General features: G+C 45.3%; 1 protein-coding gene across 1 annotated transcript in view; it reads right to left on the bottom strand.

The window, feature by feature from the left end:
• TENM4 (teneurin transmembrane protein 4) overlaps positions 1–21,144 on the bottom strand; it is a 710,670-nt gene that overhangs the window by 206,337 nt on the left and 483,189 nt on the right. The window contains exons 8-9 of the mRNA XM_081282209.1: positions 19,195–19,293; positions 17,768–18,003 (exon numbers count right to left, since the gene is read on the bottom strand). Coding sequence (XP_081138335.1) covers positions 17,768–18,003; positions 19,195–19,293 — 335 coding nt within the window. The remainder of the gene's footprint in view (positions 1–17,767; positions 18,004–19,194; positions 19,294–21,144) is intronic.

The raw sequence follows: 21,144 nt of genomic DNA, 5'->3' as shown, positions 1-21,144 counted from the left end.
CATTTAAAGCTGTGTAGAGCAGTATGTTAGCCAAGTGATTTGGAAGTAATAGCCATGGATTTAAAAGAAAGGAAGGAAGGAAGGATTGAAGGAAGAAAGGAAAGACATGTTTCTCCCTAGCCTGGAAAGGATGGAACAAACTACTGAAACAATATGAATTATAATTACTGTATTCCTTATTCTCTGAAGAATTAATGGTAACCACCCACCACCCGTGTACATCACAGGATTGTCTAAATTACACCCTGCTGTGTGTATTGATAACTATGGTGCAAAACTCTGCTCAGTACATTGAAAGTGACCTACATAAGAAACCTGATCCTGGTTTTCCCATTAGACTAGTTTGTAACTCAATGAAAAGGTGAAGAGATGCTAAGGAGTTCAGAAAGAGGCTGTGGAAAGGTAGAGGTCCACAGGATCACCCACACAGAAATGTTAATGAGTTCTAAAAGCCAGCAGCCAGGATGGCGGAAGTTCTGATTCCCTGGCTCTGGTCAGTCTGACATTTTCCTGTTGCCTTTTCCTACCCAGCAAGACATGAGAGATGGCTCAGAAAGTGCAAGCTCCAACCTGACATTTTTAGAAAATGCTCCATAGATGCGCAGACCTTGAAGGTTCCCCAGAGAACCCAACCAGCAGGAGGCAATTAACAAAGTCTTTATGCAGGAGTGGCCAATGAGAACAGGAGAGTTCCTGCTGTCAGAGTGCGGGCATCTCTTCCAAAATCAAGCGCAGGGCAGAACACAGTGCGTGAGCACGCTAGCAGCGCCAGGGAGTGACCAAGGATAACTGTGCCCATAAAGAATTGTTGACTCAAGTGGCACTTTGGGTTTCAAAAGGCAGTGGGACCCAATCCAGCCATACAGCTACCCACTTTCCTGTGTATATTAAATGCTTTGATTTTGGCGACTTTTGGTTTATTTTAAAATAAAGTCATTGGTATAAAATTCAAATCAATGGGCTCTTTTGACTTATGTCATCTAGCAGGGGAAACAACAGCAAGAACAACAATAGATTTTCATTTCCAAGGTTATATTCCTGGTTTTGCTAAAAATCCACAACATTCAGAAGTTTCTGACCAAGATGCTATGAACAAGCTGGGTGCAGTGGCGCATGCCTGTAATCCCAGTGGCTTGGTGGGTGAGTGGGGCAAGGCAGGAGGATCCCAAGTTCAAAGACAGCCTCAGCAACTTAGTGAGGTACTGAGCAACTCAGTGAGACCCTGTCTGTAGATAAAATATAACAAAAGAGCTAGGAATGTTGTTCAGTGGTTTAACACCCATGGGTTCAATCCCCAGAAACCTGCCGCCCAAATGCTGTGAACAAAGAGGTATACTGCAGTGTAATAGAAAAAAACTGGAAGCAACCTAGATGTCTAAAAATAGCAGAACTTAGCTAAATTATGGTACAGGTATTGGATGGAATACAAGCCAATCATTATCAAAAATAACTAAGACAACCAGCAATGAGGGAAATCGTAAGATATAATGTTAAGGGGGAGGGGAAGTAGAACACAAAATTTCATGTTTTTCCTGACCACATTTCTGTAGAATCGGATACATATATGAAAAACAAAACAAAACAAAAAAAAACTTGTAAAAAGATACATGAGGGCTGTGGATGTGGCTCAAGCGGTAATGCGCTCGAATGGCATGCGCGGGGCACTGGGTTCGATCCTCAGCACCACATAAAAATAAAATAAATGTTATGTCCACTGAAAACTGAAAAATAAAAAATAAAAAATAAATTAAAAACAAAGTTCTACCACTGTCTCAGACTAGAGAGGTGGAAGAGAAGGATGCTGGGCAGAAGGAAGAAGACCTAACTTTGGGCACGTGCCATGTGCACGTGACATTAGACATGAGGACTTACATGCACTATCTCATTCAATCCTTAGGTAAACCTTGAGAAACTGGTATAACGAGTAAGAAAACTGGAAGTTCAGAGAGGTTCTGAGACTTGGTCAGAGACACACAGATAGGAAGTGATTCAAGCTGCACTGGAACCAGATCTGAATGGTTCCAAAACAAATTAAAGTGTAAAGGAAAGTAAGGAAAAACTGTGGCTGATACCATGGGCAGATTTGCTCTTTTGAGACAGTTGTAAGGAACTTTCCTCTTGAGGACAAAGTATGGAGCCCCACTTTGTCATATCCTGGTTGCCACAACCAAAACCATGTAAGCAACTTGTCTGGGGGCAGCATCAGCCTTCAGGATGGAGTCCACCCAGATTGGTCAGTGCATGTGACAGGACCTGGGACTGAGCAGAGCCCATATCTTTAGATCCCTAGTTCTGAGCTCTTGCCACGAAATGACTCTGTCCTTTTGCAACAGCAGAAAATCCTGTAAGAGGAGGAATCCTCCTTGTTGGTTGTCCTTACATCAGGCACTGTTTCCCAGATGGAGGGAGCCATCTCATGGCCTAAGATAAGGGGAACAACCCACAGGACAGGCCACATGAGGCTGTCATGAGGATTATTCCTTCTATTTCTACCCTCCAGCATCTGGTCCAGAGGAGTGAAGAAGAAAGGGAGGAGACAGACGCCCTGAGGATCCGTATCAAGACAACAGTTCTTACCTATGAAAACTTTGGCCTGTGTATGATATAATGCTGAAGGAGTCACTTTCATTATGTCATTTAGCTAAGATGGATGCTCTTAGTAACCCCATTTTATAGATTAGAGGCCTCAAAACAGAGCTACAAAGTAGACATTAATAATTGAATTCTGTGTCTCTAGAAAACCAGGGCCCTGGAATTATCTACAAATGCACCACTCATCATAGCAGCACCACCATCCCAGAGCAGGTCTCAGTGACTCTGAACCCTAAAATCCTCTCACACTGTTGCCAAAGAAACACAGGTTTACATTCATTCCTGAGTTTTTTGATCATTGACGAGGGAACAGACTTTCAGGGAATGACCCACAGAGAGGACGTGGCTAATGCTAGGGAAGGCCACAGGCTTCTCTTTATATTCAAGCCTTTATTATTAATTCAGGCATTGAAGAGATCCAAGGACAGCCTGCTTGTCCCAACTGCCCCGACAGGTGCCCAATCAGCACTGCCCTTTAGGTAGCACAACATGACAGCTCCAGGTCTGGGGAGTGCCTGTCATTTCCCAAGGCAGGGATGCTGGCAGACACTCAGCCATAGCTAGATTCCTTTCATTGTGTCACTTGGACCTAAGTGTGGACACTCATCAGATGGTTAACTAAGGCATCTCTGCATAAAGATGTCTCAACTGAGGCAAGATCAGCCTCTATGATGTGGCATCCCTTCCTTTTCCTGTACTAAAGATCGAATGGGGCAGAAGAAAATCATGGGGTTGGTGAATCTTGACAGCCTACAGAAGGAAAAGATGCCTGTTGCTATGTTCCATTTCCATAGCTACTAGAACACATACTCTAGCTCCGCCCTACAGTGACATTTCCATTTCCTGATTTCCTTTGGCACACCGACCATGTAACTGATTTTTTTCCATGGTCAGAGTCAATTAGGAGGCATCCTCATTGTACCTCAAATGGAGTTTTAATTTGTGTGTCTATTATTAAGATAGACCTTTTCCCTCTGGATCATTCACTTTGGTAAGGAGAATGAGGGAAGACAGCTTAACATGGAATCTGCCATGCGGATTAGTAACCTGGGGTAATATTTCTCCATAATGAGAAGCATTTTGAAGGAGCACTTTAAAATCTCACAGCAGAGAGCTTGCTGTCTCTTCTTTACCCTTTATAGCTCTCCTGTCCCCTGTTCGTTGGGACCACACCATGTTCTCTTGCCTCCCTACCTTTGTCTACACAGCACAAGACACTCAGTAGATGTGAGTCCCCTGCTGCTGAGTTACACAACCCCTGTGTTTGGTTCATTCCTTGGGTTATGAAGGTTAATGCTGCACAGAATTCCAGGCATCACGAAGACGATGATCATGTTAATGACAATGACGATGATGATAACATGAGCAACAGCCGCTGTCATTAGATGGAAGCTATACTGTGCCAAGCACTGTGCTGAGTCACAGTGTCACTGGATCATCAGGAAGGCTGTAAGGTAGGTATCCTTACCCTCATTTGCAAGAGGAGGAAACAGAGACAAAAGAGGTTCACCCATCTGCCTGAGGTTTCCATTTAGTACGAGGTAGAGACGCAATTCAGATCCCAGTTAGATCCATACTGACCTGAGTCTGCTGCTAGCCACTCCATGATGTGACCTTCTGATGAGATAAAGAACTGTGGAAATGACCAAGGTGGAAAAAACATGGCCAGTCTCACCATGATGTGGAACTGCCTTCCTGCTCAAATATCGTTGGCAGAGTTTCCCCAAGAACACACTTGAGGTAGCATCACTTCAGTGCAGAAATTATTTTAAAAGAGCATTTCCAACACCGTTGAGCACAGTTTCTGGTGATCCACATGACCTCTCCTAGCTCAGGAGTCTCACTCTGAGTGGATTTCTCTGTCCCTTGACACATCTGCATGGTCAGATCCATGCTTTTGCTCTTAGTATCCTCTGCCTGGAATGGCCATTAGCTTCTCTATTTCTTAAGAATATCCCCCAATCCTTCCAGGTCTCTTCCACAAGGACTCACACCATCACTCCCAGCCAGAAGTAACGTCTGCCCTGGGCCCTTACCATTATTTCCCACCTGTCCTAAAAGTGCTGGCCGGATGGTGTTTCTGTTTGTGCTCCCTCTCTTGCTGTTTTCCCTGCCAGACTAATTATTCAGTGGAGATCTGTAGGAGAGACAGCCAGGCCCCCAGTTCTGGCCCATACCACTTGCCTCAGCAAGTCAGTCACTTAACCTCTCTGACTCTCAGTTTTTTCATCTGTGTAAATGGAAATAATTGAAAACCATCTTCCAGATTCTTGTACAGATTAAATTTAAAGAAGGTTCTTTATATATTATAAAGTGCATTGAAAATATAAAACATTATTATTTCCATTGCTTAATAGTTAATGAATGAACACTTAAATGTATTAATTTAATTCAGGCTGTATTTCATATATAGACTGATGCAAAAAAAATACTCCTATGTAGACTATCAACAGTCTCAGACTTCACAATGAGGTGTATGTACCCTAGTATTTAATAGATCTGATATATGAGAAAAAGTTAACAACAGGGTCAAAGAAAAGACTTCAATTTTCAGGAAAAGAAAAAATGCTACTTATCCCCAAACTTTCACTTACAGCTCTTTTCCCCTTCTACTCTATCTCCATCCAAATACCCTTTCTGCATGCACAGCTGGGTGGAATTGTGTGAGTGCTCACAGACCCAGAGACACAGACAAGAGGAACAGGTCTTAAAGAATTATAGAGATGGACAGAGTGGTCCAATTTGATACAATATGATAAAATGAGCCCACACCACAATTAAGAGTCCTGGCATTTTTTTCTCCTCCATGACTGGGGCCTGTGAAAAAATCTAACTCTGGGCTTAAGGGCACAATAAACCTATCCACCTGCCACACACCAGCAGGAAGGGTTTTCTCCAAAGGGAAATGTTACACTGGTGACAATCTACTGATGCCAAATGAAGCCTGGAGGACACCAGATTCCACAGGGTGCTAGTGCTCAGTATGGATGGGTCTTCCAGTGTCACCCAGGCCTCCTGAAGCACTCTGAGTGTAAACCACACTCACTCAGTACACAATGCCTTGCACAGCACAGATGGACCTTAATTTTTCCTACATAAAAAGATAAGTCTGTTTCTCTCCTTATCCTCTCAGCTGTTCAGATGGCGTGAACCAGCCCAGGCCCTCTTGCTCCCCAGCTATGGAGAGAGCAGACTGCTGCAGAATGAGGGCAGGCTCTGGTCAAGGCTGGCAGTGCTCCAGCTTGTGATGCAGCTTTGGACAAATGGCTTAACTTTCTTAGGCTTCAGTTTCTTATCTATTAAAAGGGAAGTAAAAATAACCTGGTGCCTTGCACATGGTTGGGACTTGACAAATACTTATTGGATAATATTAATAAGAAGATTAAATGAAGAAATGTATGTAACACGCAGAACAGTGTAGCATGAGGCAAGCTCTCAATTCCTGTGAGCTGCCTTCTCTGAGCAGGAGCAGAGGAAAGCCCAGATAGGATGGCAAAAGCCTCGTGTTGGATCTGAGTCTCAGGAACGGGGCCCAGGGATAGGAAGGCTCTGAGGTGTAGAGCCACACCTGGTCTATACAGGGTCATCCATTCCATCTGAATGCATTGTTGAGCTGGAAAGAGCTCAGTTTCCATCTCTGGCAATGTAATGACTAATTCTCTTACATGCAGAAGGATCATTCTCTTACTGCTGGGAAGGATCAGTGGATGGGAAAGGCTAACACAGAAGCAAGGGATTTGTGATGCGTTTGCCCAGGACAGCCTGTCTCCTGAAGGGGTGGGCAGCCAGGGTCCACCTGCTTACTAGGATTTCTGCAGTTCTATATTCAGAAGCCTTCAGTAAAATGGAGTCTGAGGCCCAGAGAGAAGGAAACGCATAAATGGACATTTTACTGTTCACTCTTCTGGCACAGGTGCCTGAAATTACCAATGTTTCTATCTGCCATCCTCTGCCTTTGTGTAGGCTGCTCCATCTTTCAGAAAGCCATTCCTATCTTCTGTTTCAATATCTGACTTGATTTACAAGCTCCATGCCTCGCGGAAGCTTTATCTGATCTTCCTGGTTAGAATGAATTGCTCTCTCCTTCAGAATCCCACTGGGCTAAGGTTTAAAGTCCAGGACCACGTGTTTGTCAACTGCTTGGCATTGCCAGGGGCTCCATACACATCTGGCTGTCCACGAAACTCTGGATGACTCCAAGGCAGTGATGCAGTTTATGGGGCTTTGCTTGTCCCAGGCAGCCCACGACACAATGCTGTGGACAGGCTCCGTGGAGGCTCCCACCATTTTAAGCCTGAGAGGGGGAGGAGGAGCATCCCCCCTACTTAATCCCAGATTACCTGAAATCCCTGCATCCAGGGATGGCCTTTGGCTGCTGAATTTAAGAGGGTTTAAAAATCTCTGGGGATTTCCAGCTGCCTGGAGGGGTGAGAGCGTGGACCACCCACTGGGCTGCAGACATTCTCTCACTTAAGCTTCCAAACACCACCTAGCTATGAACTGACATTTTATCAACAAGGAAACCAAGACTCAGAGAAACTAAAAATCTTGTCTGCACCCAGGCTGGAATGCAAGTCTTACTTGGCTCCAAGTCTGTGCTTTTGCTGCAAGATGGTACTGTTATCCGTAGAAGGATGTCACTGTTTTGTTATGGTTTTGTTGTTTTAAAGGGAGGAAAACATTGTGTTTGTTACAACTATCTCTCCTTGTGTGCTTCCTTCTCTATTCTGTCCCTCCTTTTCTCCCCCAGTGAAGTGACCTCTGCTTCCTCACCTCTCCCAGGTCTTGGCACTCTAAGTGATTATACTGGTTCCCCCACCCCAACCCCAATGCTATTCACAAAGCAAAAGGAAAAAAAAAAAAAAAACCACAAAAAACATCCATCAAGAAAACCTGTCTTGCTTACTCACTCTCTCTCTCTCCATATAAGTGCAATTAAATTATGTTATTGCACAGTAATTAGAAATAAAAATAAAACAGGCACAGAGACAAATACCTATAATTCTAGTTATTTGGGAGGCTGAGGAAAGAGGATCACAAATTTGAGACCAGCCTGGGCAATAGAGCAAGGTTCTACCTCAAAACATAAAAAGGGGTGGGGATGAATGAATGTATTGATAACTTGGGAACAGTCTTTCTTGAGACAACATTTCCAAACCCAGGAATTGGTTGGGCTTCAAATTCAATGTGTCCTGTTTGCCAAAGGGTAGGAGAAGACCAACAGCATTTGCTGGTGGCTCTTACTAGTAAGAACTAGGTGGCTGACATTTGTTTAGTCCCCACAACAGCCTATTATCTATATGCACAGGCCAGGGAACTGAGGCTCAGTGAGAGCAGGGCTCTTACTTTAAGTCGAACAGTACTCAGGAACAGGTGAGGGCCAGAGCCAGCCTGTGCTCCCTGCAGACTACACTTTGGCTGCTCTTTGGTGATTGCTTTCCTGGTTGCCCCTCCTCTGGACCCAGGAGCCCTTTTTCACTCTGGTGTGCTCTGGACTTTCCATCCTTGATGCCTCTCTGCTCTTTCCCTTCCTTCCTTCCTCTCCCTGTTCTGCAACATCTGTTAGTTCTGGTCCTAACCTCCTCCTCTCCTTTTTCTCCCTCAACAAACTTGTGCCAAACACATGCTATATCATGCCAGACCTGGGCACAAGAAGCTGCAGTTATGACACAGTGTGCAAGTTGTTTCTGCCCTCATGGAGCTTACAATCTAACAGGGAGATAGATTTTCAACAATCATGCCACCACCATTTAGTTGTAATTATGGGGGCACCATGAGCAAAATATGGGTATATAAATGGTTCCTGGTCTAGTGTGTGTAATGTGTGTGTGTGTGTGTCAAAGGAGCCTCTCTGAATAAGTGAAATTTGTGTGAAGCTCTTGAATAAAAACTGAGGAGACTGAGGCAAAAGGATTGTAAGTTCAAGGTCAGCCTGGGCAACTTAGTGAGGTGCTGTCTCAAAGTAAAATTTAAAAAGGGCTAGGGATGTAGCTCAGTGGTATAGTGCTTGCCTAGCCTGTATGAGGCCCTGGATCCAATCCCCAGTACAGATGGAAGGAAGGAAGGAAGGAAGGGAAGAAGGAAGACAGGGAGGAAGAAAGAAGAAACCAGGTGGGGAGGAGAACTGAACTGATTGGGAGAAGGGGGTGACAGAGAGCAGGCATCTCCCTTCAAATTGAAGATCCTTTATCCTCTTTAGGTCCCCGAGCCACTTGTACCTATCATTTCCCATCCACTAAATTGATCAACCCAAGATCAAGGCAAGATTGTGGGGGTATTAGATATCTGGCTGGGTTTGGAATTCAGTCCTATGAAGACACTCTGGTGGTAACAAGAGCTTTGAACCATTTACAATGCATGGCCCAGGGATCTCACTCTGGGGGACACTCCTTCCAAAAGAAGAAGACAGCCACAGCACAAAGAGGCTCACAGAAGCACTATCTGAAATAGTGAAGGATGGGAATGGAGGGATATGATGGTAAGTGTCATGGAGCTGCTCAGTCTGACAAGAAGGAGCTTAGAAATGTCTCCCTAGTGTTAGGCCCTGAGGACAGGCAGAGCCCTGCACAAAGTAGAAGAAGGAATTCTAAAAACTGGGGAGCTGACGTCTACCATCTACTTTCAGAGACCCTCTCCATCCTTCTCAGCCCTGCTCTGGAGCTTGTGAGCTTATCTACATGTCCTGGATGGGTGGGTTCCCCTGGGCTCCAGCTACTGGTTGGGTTCTGCCAAAGGGAGGAGATGAGAGGATAGAAGATAACTATCTCTGACTCCATCATTACCTTTCCTCTACTGCTCCTACCTTGTAGGAACAGCACTGTCTGGTGGTAGCCTCCCCAGGTCCTGGTAGAAGGCTTCCCGGGGTAGCAACAGTACCCTGGTATCAGCAGCCCGGGGTTGTGCTGCTCCTTAACACAAAGCCTTCACCCTGTCATTAGTCTTTCTATTACATTCTTCTCACATTAAAAACAAATGAACAATCAAACACACAAATAAACAAGCAAATCTAACAACCTCCTGCCTAGTAATTCCATTGCCAAGAAGATCACTTTGAAACTGTTCTATCACAGGGCAGCTCTGCAAACTGGAAAATTTTCTTTCATGCTGAGCTGAAACATGTCAAATGACTCATAATTTCATACAGCCCTTTGTTTGTTCATTTTTATTCCTATCTTACAGATGAAGATCCTAGAGCTTAAGGAGGATAAGTTCTTGCCCAGCTAGCAGAAGAGGGATGAACAGATGAGACCACAGGTCTATAAAGTCTAGGCACTTATCCCCACCTCTCACTCCAGACATGGGCTCCCCAAGACAGGCCTCTTCACATGGGAAGTTCTCTAGACAGAGAAGCTTGCTCCCCCAGAATCTGCTTTGGCCTTCTACTATATTTACCCTTCCAGCCTGGAAATTTGTCCTCTGAAGCTCCCAGAGTGAGTCTGACTTCCCCTGCATGGCTCCTTTTGGGACATTGGGAGATATTTGTCTGGGGTCTGTTATAAAGAGCACAACCTATATATAATCTTGCTATTAGCAATTCCTATAGAGCAGTGTGAAGGAATCAATCTTGGAGAAAATGTTAATGCAGGCTCTTGTATCTTTATCACTTTTTCTTCCTCCTAAAAGACCAAGTTCAATCATCTCTGTTTCCTATTCTTTGGGCTATAAAACTAAATCTATGGCTTCTGTCCAAAAGGCCTGATGTGAAGTCGATGAGAAAGGAGAGAAAATGAGCCTTATTGCTCACTAATAGCACCCAGGCCCAAAGTGCAACAGGCCTTTGCTTATGAAGCAAATGACATCTGAGATCCTGACATTGCATGAGCTGAACCGGATGGGGATGAGTGAGTGAGTGTTGTGTGGAGTTCATAGCCACTCTAGCTTCTAGTCCTAATTCTTTTTCTATTCATCTCATATCCATTTCAACTTTACCCAAGCCTCGGGACATAAAATGGACATTTCTCCCACCATGCTTCTGCCCATACTGTTGTTCTGCCTAGTCTACCCTTGGTGAACTTAGCCATCATGCAAGGCCTTCTATTTAACCAAGCCTTATTGAGGATGGCTACCTTGTATGCAGCTTTGTCAAGGGCATGAGCATGCAGCAGAGAGCAAGATGTTAGGAGATGGGGGAGTGAGTGATGGCCCCCGCTAAGAGGATGGGAAGTCTAATACCCTTCTAACTGGATTGCTGCCATGCTGATATCCCTTATGCAGAGGGAAATGACAGAGACCTTGGGAGACCCTGCACAATTCTCTGCAAATTATAGTTCATGCCCAAGTTTCCCCTCTACAGACATTTCCCAGATAGCCTCAAGAACTGGATGACCCAGGTTCTACCAGATGAAGAATTGCAACAATATTCCACCAAGCAAAGCTCTCCAGTAGCTGCCCTTTGAAGAACAGCAATTAAATTTAGCAACATTCTCACTTATAACTTACACAATCACCACTTGAAGCAAGCATTCTGATTTTATTTTATGTTTTACAATCCATAATCAATTTCTGGTAAAGGTAAAAAATGTGACTTAACTTAAAAAAGGATTCCTCATTGCTTCTGAGCATGTTACAATGTTCCAGTGGAGGTACATAGACACTGCTGCAGCCCACTTTTTGACTCCACCATGTCCTGGTACAATTTCCCACAGGCAGGGAACTCTAGACTGGGAAGACCCAGATGGAATCATCTACTCCTATCACATTTCAGGTTGAAATAACCGAGGTCTAGTTATAAGAAGCAGTAATGATAATCTTCCAAGGCCATCAGCCCGTGATTTTCAACACTATATTATATAACCTGTACAACAGCCTTATGAAGGTGGTTTTATTATTCTTCCTACTTTGAAGAAACCAAGACTCATAAGGTTATTTCTGGAGACGGTAGGGCTAGGATTTCCACCCAGTCTATCCAACTCTGAGTCCTATCTTCTCTCCCAGTGAGAGTACCATGCTTTGGAGAAATCACAGGGAGTGACACCCCTATCTCACAGACTGGCCTAGGTCTGTTGATGGAAGAACCAGCATCTCAGAGGATCCTGGGGCCTCTGAAATCCACTCCTTCAGTAATCCACTCCTGGTTTTTATATTATTAGCAAGTCTTTTTTGGCTCCTATTCCAAAGGCCTATCTGACCAGACAGGTGCTTGAAGAGTCCTCAATATATTAATTCAAGGTTTTTCCATGGCACTCAGTGTTCACCTCTTGTAGTCTTTGGAACAGGAGGGAAGCTGCCAGTTTCATCTGGATAGAGGCAACTACTGTCAATGAGGCAAATTGAACTTTTGTGCTAGTAGAAGAAATGATGTGAGGTGCTTTGTAGGTGCCAACCCTTGCATCTCCTCCCCTGGAACAGCCAGACATCTCTACAGATGGTTCCTGACAGGTCCCCTGGTTGCTCTGTCACCTGCTCTTGTGACTAACTCAGTCTGGGAAGTTCCCAGATGCAAGAGTCCTGATCCAAATTCTCACCCAGAAGCTCCTCATGCTCTAATATGTGATACAATAATACTAATATCATTGCTGCTGATAATAATATCTAACTTTCACAGGTGTTAAGTCTGTGCCAGGCCGTGGGCTAGGTACTTTATATAAATTATCTCACAACAATCACTATTATTATCCTTATTTTACAGAAGGATAAAATACGTTTATGTGATGTTTCCAACCTTATTTTATAGAAGGATAAAATAATGTTGGAAACATCACATAAACTCAACCTAATATCTCAAAGCCTGAAAATAATGGAGCTGAGATGTGAAAGCAGGCTGCTAATTACAGAACCTAGACTCTCAACCAGGATGCTACTCTGGTTTCCCCATCTGTAAGATGGGACATCATCCCAGTCGCTCGCGTTATAAGAACCATCTGAAAAGTGGCAAGTGATGTTCAGAGAAGTTAAGAAATGTTGCCCGAGTCTACACAGTGGGCAGGGGATAGAGCCAGGACATGAAGTGAAGTCTTTTAGTTCTTTATCATCTGGTCTTGAAACTACAAAAAATAATACTCATTTCACAGAATCAGTGTGAGGGTCCAAAGAGGTGATACATGTCATGGGTGTGGCTCAATGCTAGGCACACAGTAAAAATTCAAAGAACCAAATATTAAGACAGGTAGATTGTAGCATAAGGGTTAAGATTGTGAGCTCAAAAGAGAAAGTATATTTCAAAAGCACCAGTTCAAGAGCCAGGGCGTTTGGGTTAGGGAGGTCACATTCCTAACATTTACCAAGTGACATTGGTAAGTTACTTTGGTTTACTGGGTCTCGGCGTCCTCATCTGTAAATTGTGCGGTTGTTAGGAGATTTCAGTGAGACAGCATAAGCTGTTCTCCTTAGAACAGAAAGAGGCAGGTGAACAGCACACAAAGTCAAATGATAACAAGGGACCAAGATTATTCTTACTACTCTACAACACATCCTTAGCCCCTGGAAAATGTTTTTAAAACAATAATGTTCTGTAAAATAAAGCATTATTACAATGGCTGCACAAGTTTCACATGTTGACCTAAAACTTATCTTCTCCACTTATCACTCTCCGCCATGTTGTTCTGCGAACAGATCTCTTCAGGAAAGGAAAAGCAAGGGTACTTAAGTGGAGACCAACAAGGGCCAGAAAACTGGAGCAGGGAGGAGCAGCAAATGAAAGGAGGAAACTCATCCTCAATGGCTGCCTTGCTTAACAAGAGGGCAGGTGTCCTTTGGAGCAAAAATGTACATTTTCTACCTGAAGAGATCCCACAGCTGCCAGAGGGTCCTCCCCAGACTCCCACCCCAGGCCAGGTAAGCCAAGTAACTCAGGGTAGGGAGGGGGGAGATGGCAAGACCCTCCTCCTGCTGCCTTTGTGGGTGGGAAGTGCTCACTCTGATTTCTCTATTTTTCCCATGAAAATACCAGTAAATAGCTCTGCAATTGAAAGGTCACTGGCTGCTCATTTCTCAAGAAACTTCCCAACAAAGAAACTGAACGTCAAATGGATCTGTCAGGATTACCATCCAGATATGGCAGCCCTGGGCAGATACCAGCAAAAGAAAAATTCTTTTGGACTCTCTGTTTCTGACTCCCCCTGTTCTGGGGGTGTGATGCGATTCTTATCTAGAACTTGATAGGATGTATAAAATAATTACAAATGAAAAGGTTATTCATAATTTTTAAATGAGTTAATTAGTAAACCCAGTCAGATTCACTCATTACAGTAATTAATAATTGATTATACTTGAAATTAAACACAATTTTTCATCAAAAATCTAATTAAATATCTGTGCTTTTGCCTGTTGATTAGATCAGTTGGTCTGCTGGAAAAGAATCTTTGTTAAGGATATTTGTGCTTGGCTGAGACAATTAATTTGATTTTTAATAATTGATAGTTCCTTATAAGTTAGTCATCACAGCCTGTAATTATGGCCAAGCAACAAGACGCTAGTTCTTTGGCCCGGCAGCTGGAGGGAACGGCATGCAGGCTGCCACCACCCCACCCTTGGAGGAAGGGTGGTTGGCCCCACACCTGCAATGCATTCACCTACAGAAACTCACTTCGGCCTCTCATGCATCCACCTACATCTGTGGTCATGCATGTTTTCCAGATGAGGAGATCAGAACTCAGGCAGAGCAGTGAGGTCCCCAGAGGAGGGGTGTGGAGGGGGGCAGAGCAGCTGCCTGGTGGTAGAACGGGGAAAGGAATCCAGGGCTGTTAGGCACTGGGGCCAGGTGCTTCCCCAAGTCCTTGCTGTGTCTCCAGGTAGCAAAGGGAACACCCAGGCTTGCCTGTTTTTTTTTTTTTTTTTTTTTTCCTTTTTGGTACTGGGGATTGAACCCGGGGCACTTAACTACTGAGCCACATCCCCAGCACTTTATTTAAAGACAGGGTCTCTCTGAGTTGCTTAGGGCCTCGCTAAGTTGCTAAGGCGATTTTGAACTCATGATCCTCCTGCCTCAGCCTCCCAAGTCGCTGGAATTACAGACATGCACCACTGCACCCTGCCCAGGCTTGCCTCTTTGACCTAATCCCTGGGTATGATCCTGTCTTAAGATTTCTACATAGATACAACTTTATCAGAAGGATATAATGAACTGACTACTCCTAACTTAGGACACAAATTCTCCTAAAGTGACCTTACATCTCTCTACCCCCTCCTCTCTATACCTACACTGTCACTGTCTTTGCTGAAGCCATTGGCTATTTCTGACTAAGAGCTCTGCCTTCTGCCCCTTCATTCCTCTACACTTATCTTTGTAAAATAAAAATCTGGCTATGCCCTACTGTGCTTATGACCCTTCAATGACTCCCCAACTGCCCATCCAATAAGGTGCTCAGCTGGACTTCAAGGTGATCTTCATAAATCTGACAAAACATTTGTATATTAGCTCCAAGGGGTACCCCAGTCCTAAAGCGCTTCAAGAACTCTTTCTGCGGCATGGTCCTATTTCAAGTCTCTGCATGTTCTCTTGATTTAAAATACCCTCCTGCATGCCTACTTCTGCAAACTCCTACTTTAAGATTCCATACATACATCATCACCTTTCCCAAGAAGCTCTCCCCAGCCCTCCTGGCTGGGGACTGTTGCTCCCATAGCCTCTGAACTGCTGTGTCCATCAGTCATTCTTGATTTACCTGCTAACACGACTATCTCCTCTTTTAAGCTATCAACCTTACCTTGAATCCCAGCACTTAGCATAGTGCCTGGCTCAAAGCAGGTATGGCTTGCTGAATGAAAAGTAAGATTCGCAAAATCATTAAAGACTCAAAGACTGTCAATGTTGGAAAGGAAATTAATGGTCACTTAGTAAAAATTCTCTCAATGCCTGAATCCTATGCTTGCTAAGTGGGCATTGAGCTCACTTGTACCCTTCCTACGACAGGGAGTTCACTACTTCCCATAAGTAGCCTTGTCGTTTTTATTTAGCTGAAGATTGACCAAGTATTCTTATAAAATGGAAGAAGAAGCCCATGGAATGAAAAATAGTTTTCTTAGCTATAAAAATTTTCTCCTCCTCCCTAAAATTATCTACTGTTATGGTTTGAATATGAGATCTCCTCAAAAAGTTCCTGTTAATGCAGTAATATTCAGAGAAAATGATTAGATTATGAGAGCTGTAACCCAATCAGTCCCCCCTAGCTTGAATCGACTGAATAGTAATAGTAGGCAGGTGGGGCATGGTTGGAGGAGGTGGGTCACTGGGGACATGCCCTGGAGGGGTTCATCTGCCCTGTGGCCCCTACACACACACACACACACACACACACACACACTCTCTCTCTCTCTCTCTCTCTCTCTCTCTCTCTCTCTCTCTTTCTCTCTCTCCTTCCTGGCTACCATGAGGGGAACAGCTTCCCTTTGCTATACCCTTCCCTCATGATGTTCTGCCTCATCCTGGGTCCAGAGCTTTGGAATCAGCTGTCTATGGACTGAAACTTCTGATACCATGAGGAAAAAAAATAAACTTTTCCTCCTCTAAATTGTTCTTGTCAGGTATTTGGGTCACAGCAATGCAAAAGCTGATTAAAACAGCTATTTGGTATAAATCTCAAGGCTTCAATGCAAAATATTGCTGTCTATATGTTGCAAAGTATTTGGTCTTGAACAGTATCAGTGCCTTCTAATAGTCTACTAATTTAGGAAAACAATAATATCACAAAAGCAAGGGAGGGCTATGTCAGGGGTTGAGGTGGTGGCGACATACTTCTAATGATGCTGGTGATGGTTCATGAATTCCACAACCCTCACCTGTGATCCAGGCTACATCAATGATGCACCTCTCAGAGAGCCTGAGTGGCCCTGACCTCTCCCAGTTTGGCTGTTCCTTTTATCTAACGACCCATAGCAGGAATGGCGAATAAGTGGTAAGTCATCTATATTCTCTACTCCTGCAACTGTGACAGACATCACTAATCAATCACAGACACTCTTTTTGAATCTGAATATAACCTCAGAATCCTTCCCAACACAACGTTCTAGGTAATAACAACTAATCAATTAGATAGAAGAAAAGATTAAACATGTATGCCATCCTGCCTTGGAGCCATGCATTTCTCTGAGCCTATCTCTAAAAGAGGAAAAAGAGACCTGTCATACCCAATGAGGCTTATTATAGTGTGAGATATAAGATTTCCCTATTTGCTGGACTATCATCTTTCTCTTTACTGGTTTTTATGAAATTCAAAAATCTTGAGGAGAAGTGACCTTGGAGCTTACATCCTTACCTAGACCCTATTCATGTTCAAGCCATTTCTCCAGAACAAGTGGAGGCCATCACTCTCAGTGCCAGCACTGTCTACCTCTCAAGCCAAGCCCCACTTTTCACTCACAATGACTTTGCTTGTTACGGGTTCTTTTTCACAGTGGATGGCACTCTGTCTTCCTTTGGCCTCTGCCAGTTAGTTCTATTTCTACTTATTGGCTTATGTTAGGGGAAAAAAAAAAAAAAACATTTGTTTACAGAATTATCCCTGAATTCCTTAGTCTGGGTTCAAGGGCTTCTTGAGCTGGCCTGACCTTAGGTCTTAGAATTATAGAACCTGAAGGCTAGAAAGGACACAGAAGGTTAAGCCTTTACTAATTGGCTGGGTTACATAGAGGTGGAGACTCTACACAACGCCCACAGATCTCTTCAGATTAATCTTTTCCTGGGAGAAGACCAAAGAGAGGGTCAGAAGATGGAAACCAGACTGTGATAGAAATATATCAAAAGAACGCAGATTGGGAGCTTGTCTGGGAGCAAGACCAAGACAGTGGATCAGGAGGAGTTTCTGACATCATGTCCGTGCCCTGGGATGGGGTAAGCAGCACGAAGCCAGTGTGGCTCCAAGTCTCTGTGCTTCCTTCAGTCTGCTCACTGGCACCCATGGCTCCTCAGTTGGGATTTCTCTGGGCTCCTGACCCTGGTTCAACTCTAATATTGGTCCCTCTGACACCCTCAGATGACCATGCCAGACCCTTCCCAGCTGACAGGCTTCCCTGGCAGTTTCCCTCCAATGCTGGGGTGCTCCACCCCCTTTGTTACTCCTCACTATAACCACCTGCTGCTTTCTCTCCAGTCTCTCCGTTTGCCATTTATTTTTCAGTAACTCCAATCTGTGACACTCATGCTGTGCTGGTGAGGAGGCTTCTGTGCCCACAGGCACCTTGGTTGCTGCCCTCTGGGCCAAAGGGGAGCCATGGGGAGCTGGGATGAGGATGCACTTACCCACAAAGTACGCCAGCAGGATGACCAGTGTGGCCGAGATGACGATGGCACTCAGGGCTGCGCACTTCCAGTTGCAGTACTTGGAGGGCTTCTTGAGGTTGAAGGCTGGCCGGGCGAAGGTGCTGCGGGGCAGGGGGCGGGGCGGGGGTGAGTACACGGTGCTGGACGTCAGTGGGTACCCTGGAGATGTGGTGCAGAAGAGTGGGGAGGTGCCTCCAGGCTTGAAGAGGAAGTGCCTGTGGATGAAGAGAGGCCAGAGGGCGTCAGGGTCTGCCAGCTGACGAGGCTCGACCTGCAGGACAGAAGCCGCAGGAGAAGCATGCAGAGGGCCTGGAGAGAGAGAGAGTCACCACAGAGAAGATGGCAGGGACAGGAAGAGGAGAGTCACAAACCGGATCACAGAACGGGCACGAAGACAGGTTTCCAGGGAACACGAATGGGACAGCCCTACCTATGACAACCCCACTGAAGCCAGGGAAGAAGTTGTTACCCACTCAACCCAGGCTGGCCTGGAGGGTCTTCTCCTGGGAATCGATGGTGCTTAGAGTAGCTCGGGGAATTAACTATCTGTTCTTTGAAATTATTGAAGTAACTTGGAAAGTGTCTAAAATCCTGTCTGTTCCTGAGGCGCTGAATACGGGATCTAAATTTTTTCTTCTTCTTCCAATACTTGCATTACCAGTGCACATTGGTTAAGGACTGGAATATCCTACTTTTTAAAAGGGTTTAGTTGGGCTGGAAGCCAAAAATCCACCACTAAGTTCTGCCTGTGGCCATGAGTCTGCTAGTGGCAGTTAAGAATGCCTTCAGAGTAATCTGCTTGGAAGCCAGGGGGTTGCCTTCTGAGCCCCACATGAAAGCTGGGTGGGAGGCAGATGGGTGACTGTGTCCTACAGCCTCACTGCAATCTTGAGGGCAGTGAGGCATGGTCAAAGCACATGGTTATAGCCAAACTAGGAGATCTTCCCCAGCCTGGTTTTAACCATGGCCAAGGAGGACCTGCATACAGCCTGAGAAATGGAGTGCTTTCATTGCACCGCATACCCTAGTCCCCTAGTCCTGGTGGGAACCCATCCCTCTTGGCGTACAAAATGCCTCAGGCCACAGAATACACACTTAGGGCTAGATGCATACAATACATGGCCTGTTCTGCATAAAAATTGCTACGTGATATGGTTTTCAGAATGCTGGAGGCAGCCAATGAGATGGGGAGAGCGGCATATTAACAAGACTGCTGTTAATATGCTGGAGGACAAGGGATTCCAAGGACAAACTGCTGCAAGTTGAACATGGAATTGGGGATGGGCATGTGACATGGCATTGTTTCCCCAAGGAGATCCCAGGGAAAGGTCTCAGGGTATGCATGCAAGTGCAGGAGCCACAAGGAGAGCACACACAGAGAGGAGGAGCATGGGGATGTCACCTACCCGTCACCGTAAGCCCCATCATGGCGGGAGGCGCTGAGAATGTCCATCTCAATGAGGTTGTCCTGCAATGTCCCTAGGAATGGCTGCTTGCCTAGGTTTCTACGCACACATGGAGACATGAATGAAGCAATGAGTCATGCATCGATGAAGGGGGAGAGTAGAGAAACACACAAAGTGACTGTTCGGTGCAGCTGTGTGTGAGACCAGCGGGACATGGTTTCCAGGCGATGGGGTCAGTGTGCAAGCCACGTGTGCAAGGGGTCTGCCTGGTTCACAGCAGTCAGGGGGAGCATTCTATATACAAACCTGAATGGCAGCTGTGTGCATCGAATCACAGCTGTCCCTGAAGAGGACTGACACGAGTCCAGCACTGACCTAGGCACGTTACACCCATTCTCTCAAATCTTCAAAATAGGCTATGTGAGGAAGGCAGTGCTTTCCCATCCCACACCTGAGGAGCCTGAGATGGGAGTGGTGATGGCCCTGCCCAAGGTCACTGGTGAGCAAGGTTGGAAGCAGGAATGTGAGCTCAGGTGAATCTAGATCCAGCCCCTGCACTTAATCCCCCACTCAATGACCTACATCTGCTTTAACGGGAGACATTCATTTGACTTGTGTAAAGAAACAAGAAAGCCAAGTATTTGGGGCTATCATCTCTAAAGCAATGATGCTCACACTGGAGTGACCAGCAGGACCATCTGGAGAGCTGGGCAGGCACTGCCCACCTCCAGGGACTCAGAGTCAATGTGTGGGGACTGAGAATCTGTATTCTCCCCAGCCTCCAGGTGGATGCTGACCATGGTGAAGTGTCACTGTCCTTTAGCTGTGTGGGCTCCTGAGTGATGGCTGATTGGCAAGGGTGGCTCCCCATGGAAGACACAGGGGGGCTCATCACCCCCTGACTAAGGGCAGCATAGCATGAATGATGATAGCCTCACTGGCCCTTTTTGATCCCAACCAGGCCTGCTAAGTGACATCTGTCACACTCAGGTGCTCTGTCTTTTGTCTTCTGCTGTTTTCAGGAAGGTTCCCACCACACTATATGACCCTGAAGTGAATCACCTCTAACAAGCCAGCAGAGCTTCAGCTTGCCACATGCACCCCAGGGAAGAACTGGCTGCAGAAAGTCAAGTGTGGGCCCAGTCCTGAGAGGCGGACCTTCCTTCTGACTCTGCCCAGACCTGAAAACAGCATACCCAGATCCAAGTATCTTTTATGCTGCCTTCTTGCTGTGTGACTTTGGGTAAGAACCTTAAATTCTCTAAACCTTCCTTCCCTCTTGTTAAATGAGGATTGTAATACTAAGCTCACCAAGTTTGCTATGAGCATCAACTGGGTTAATGTTGGATGACTTATTAAGGGTTACAAAAATATAATAAAAGTGCTAATGCTAAATATGATAGCTGCTATTTATCCTGTATCTACTATATTTTATTCATTCTTCTAGGAACTCTACAACTGTCTGATTTAAACTTAATTCCTCACAACAACCCAACAAAATGTTAAAGGCAGGGATTGTCAAGTGCCTGAATTGCATTTTTTTTAATGTTTATTTTATATTTCAGTACTGTTACCTCTGCTTTGTAGGCTGGCAGAGCAAGGCTGACAAGTAATGTTTTAAAGGTCATATCAATAAGCTGACACTGGCTCCTGGGTTTGCTGGAGCCCGGCACTCAGGTTCTCTCTGCTTCATAACCCTGCCTCACTCAGCACAACCTGTGACTGCTGACCCCCGACTGGCCTCAAAGACCAAAATGAATACTGCAGTGGCCGTGGGGACCTCCCCTTAAGGTGAGTCATGAAGCATGGCAGTCTGGGCAGCAGGTGTTCTGGTGGTGTTCAAGGCCCCTGAGCTATCTCTCAGTGCCTGGGAGGAGCTAAAGAGGTGGGGAAGTCCCTCAGAGTGGCTTCATTGCTACCCTCAGCCAGGCAGTCCTGCTGAGGAAAGGC

Source organism: Spermophilus citellus (genome assembly GCF_964194105.1).
Source record: "Spermophilus citellus genome assembly, chromosome: 2".
NCBI classification, from domain to species: domain Eukaryota; kingdom Metazoa; phylum Chordata; class Mammalia; order Rodentia; family Sciuridae; genus Spermophilus; species Spermophilus citellus.
Note: the sequence above shows the minus strand (reverse complement) of the source record. Positions and strands in the feature narration are given on the sequence as shown.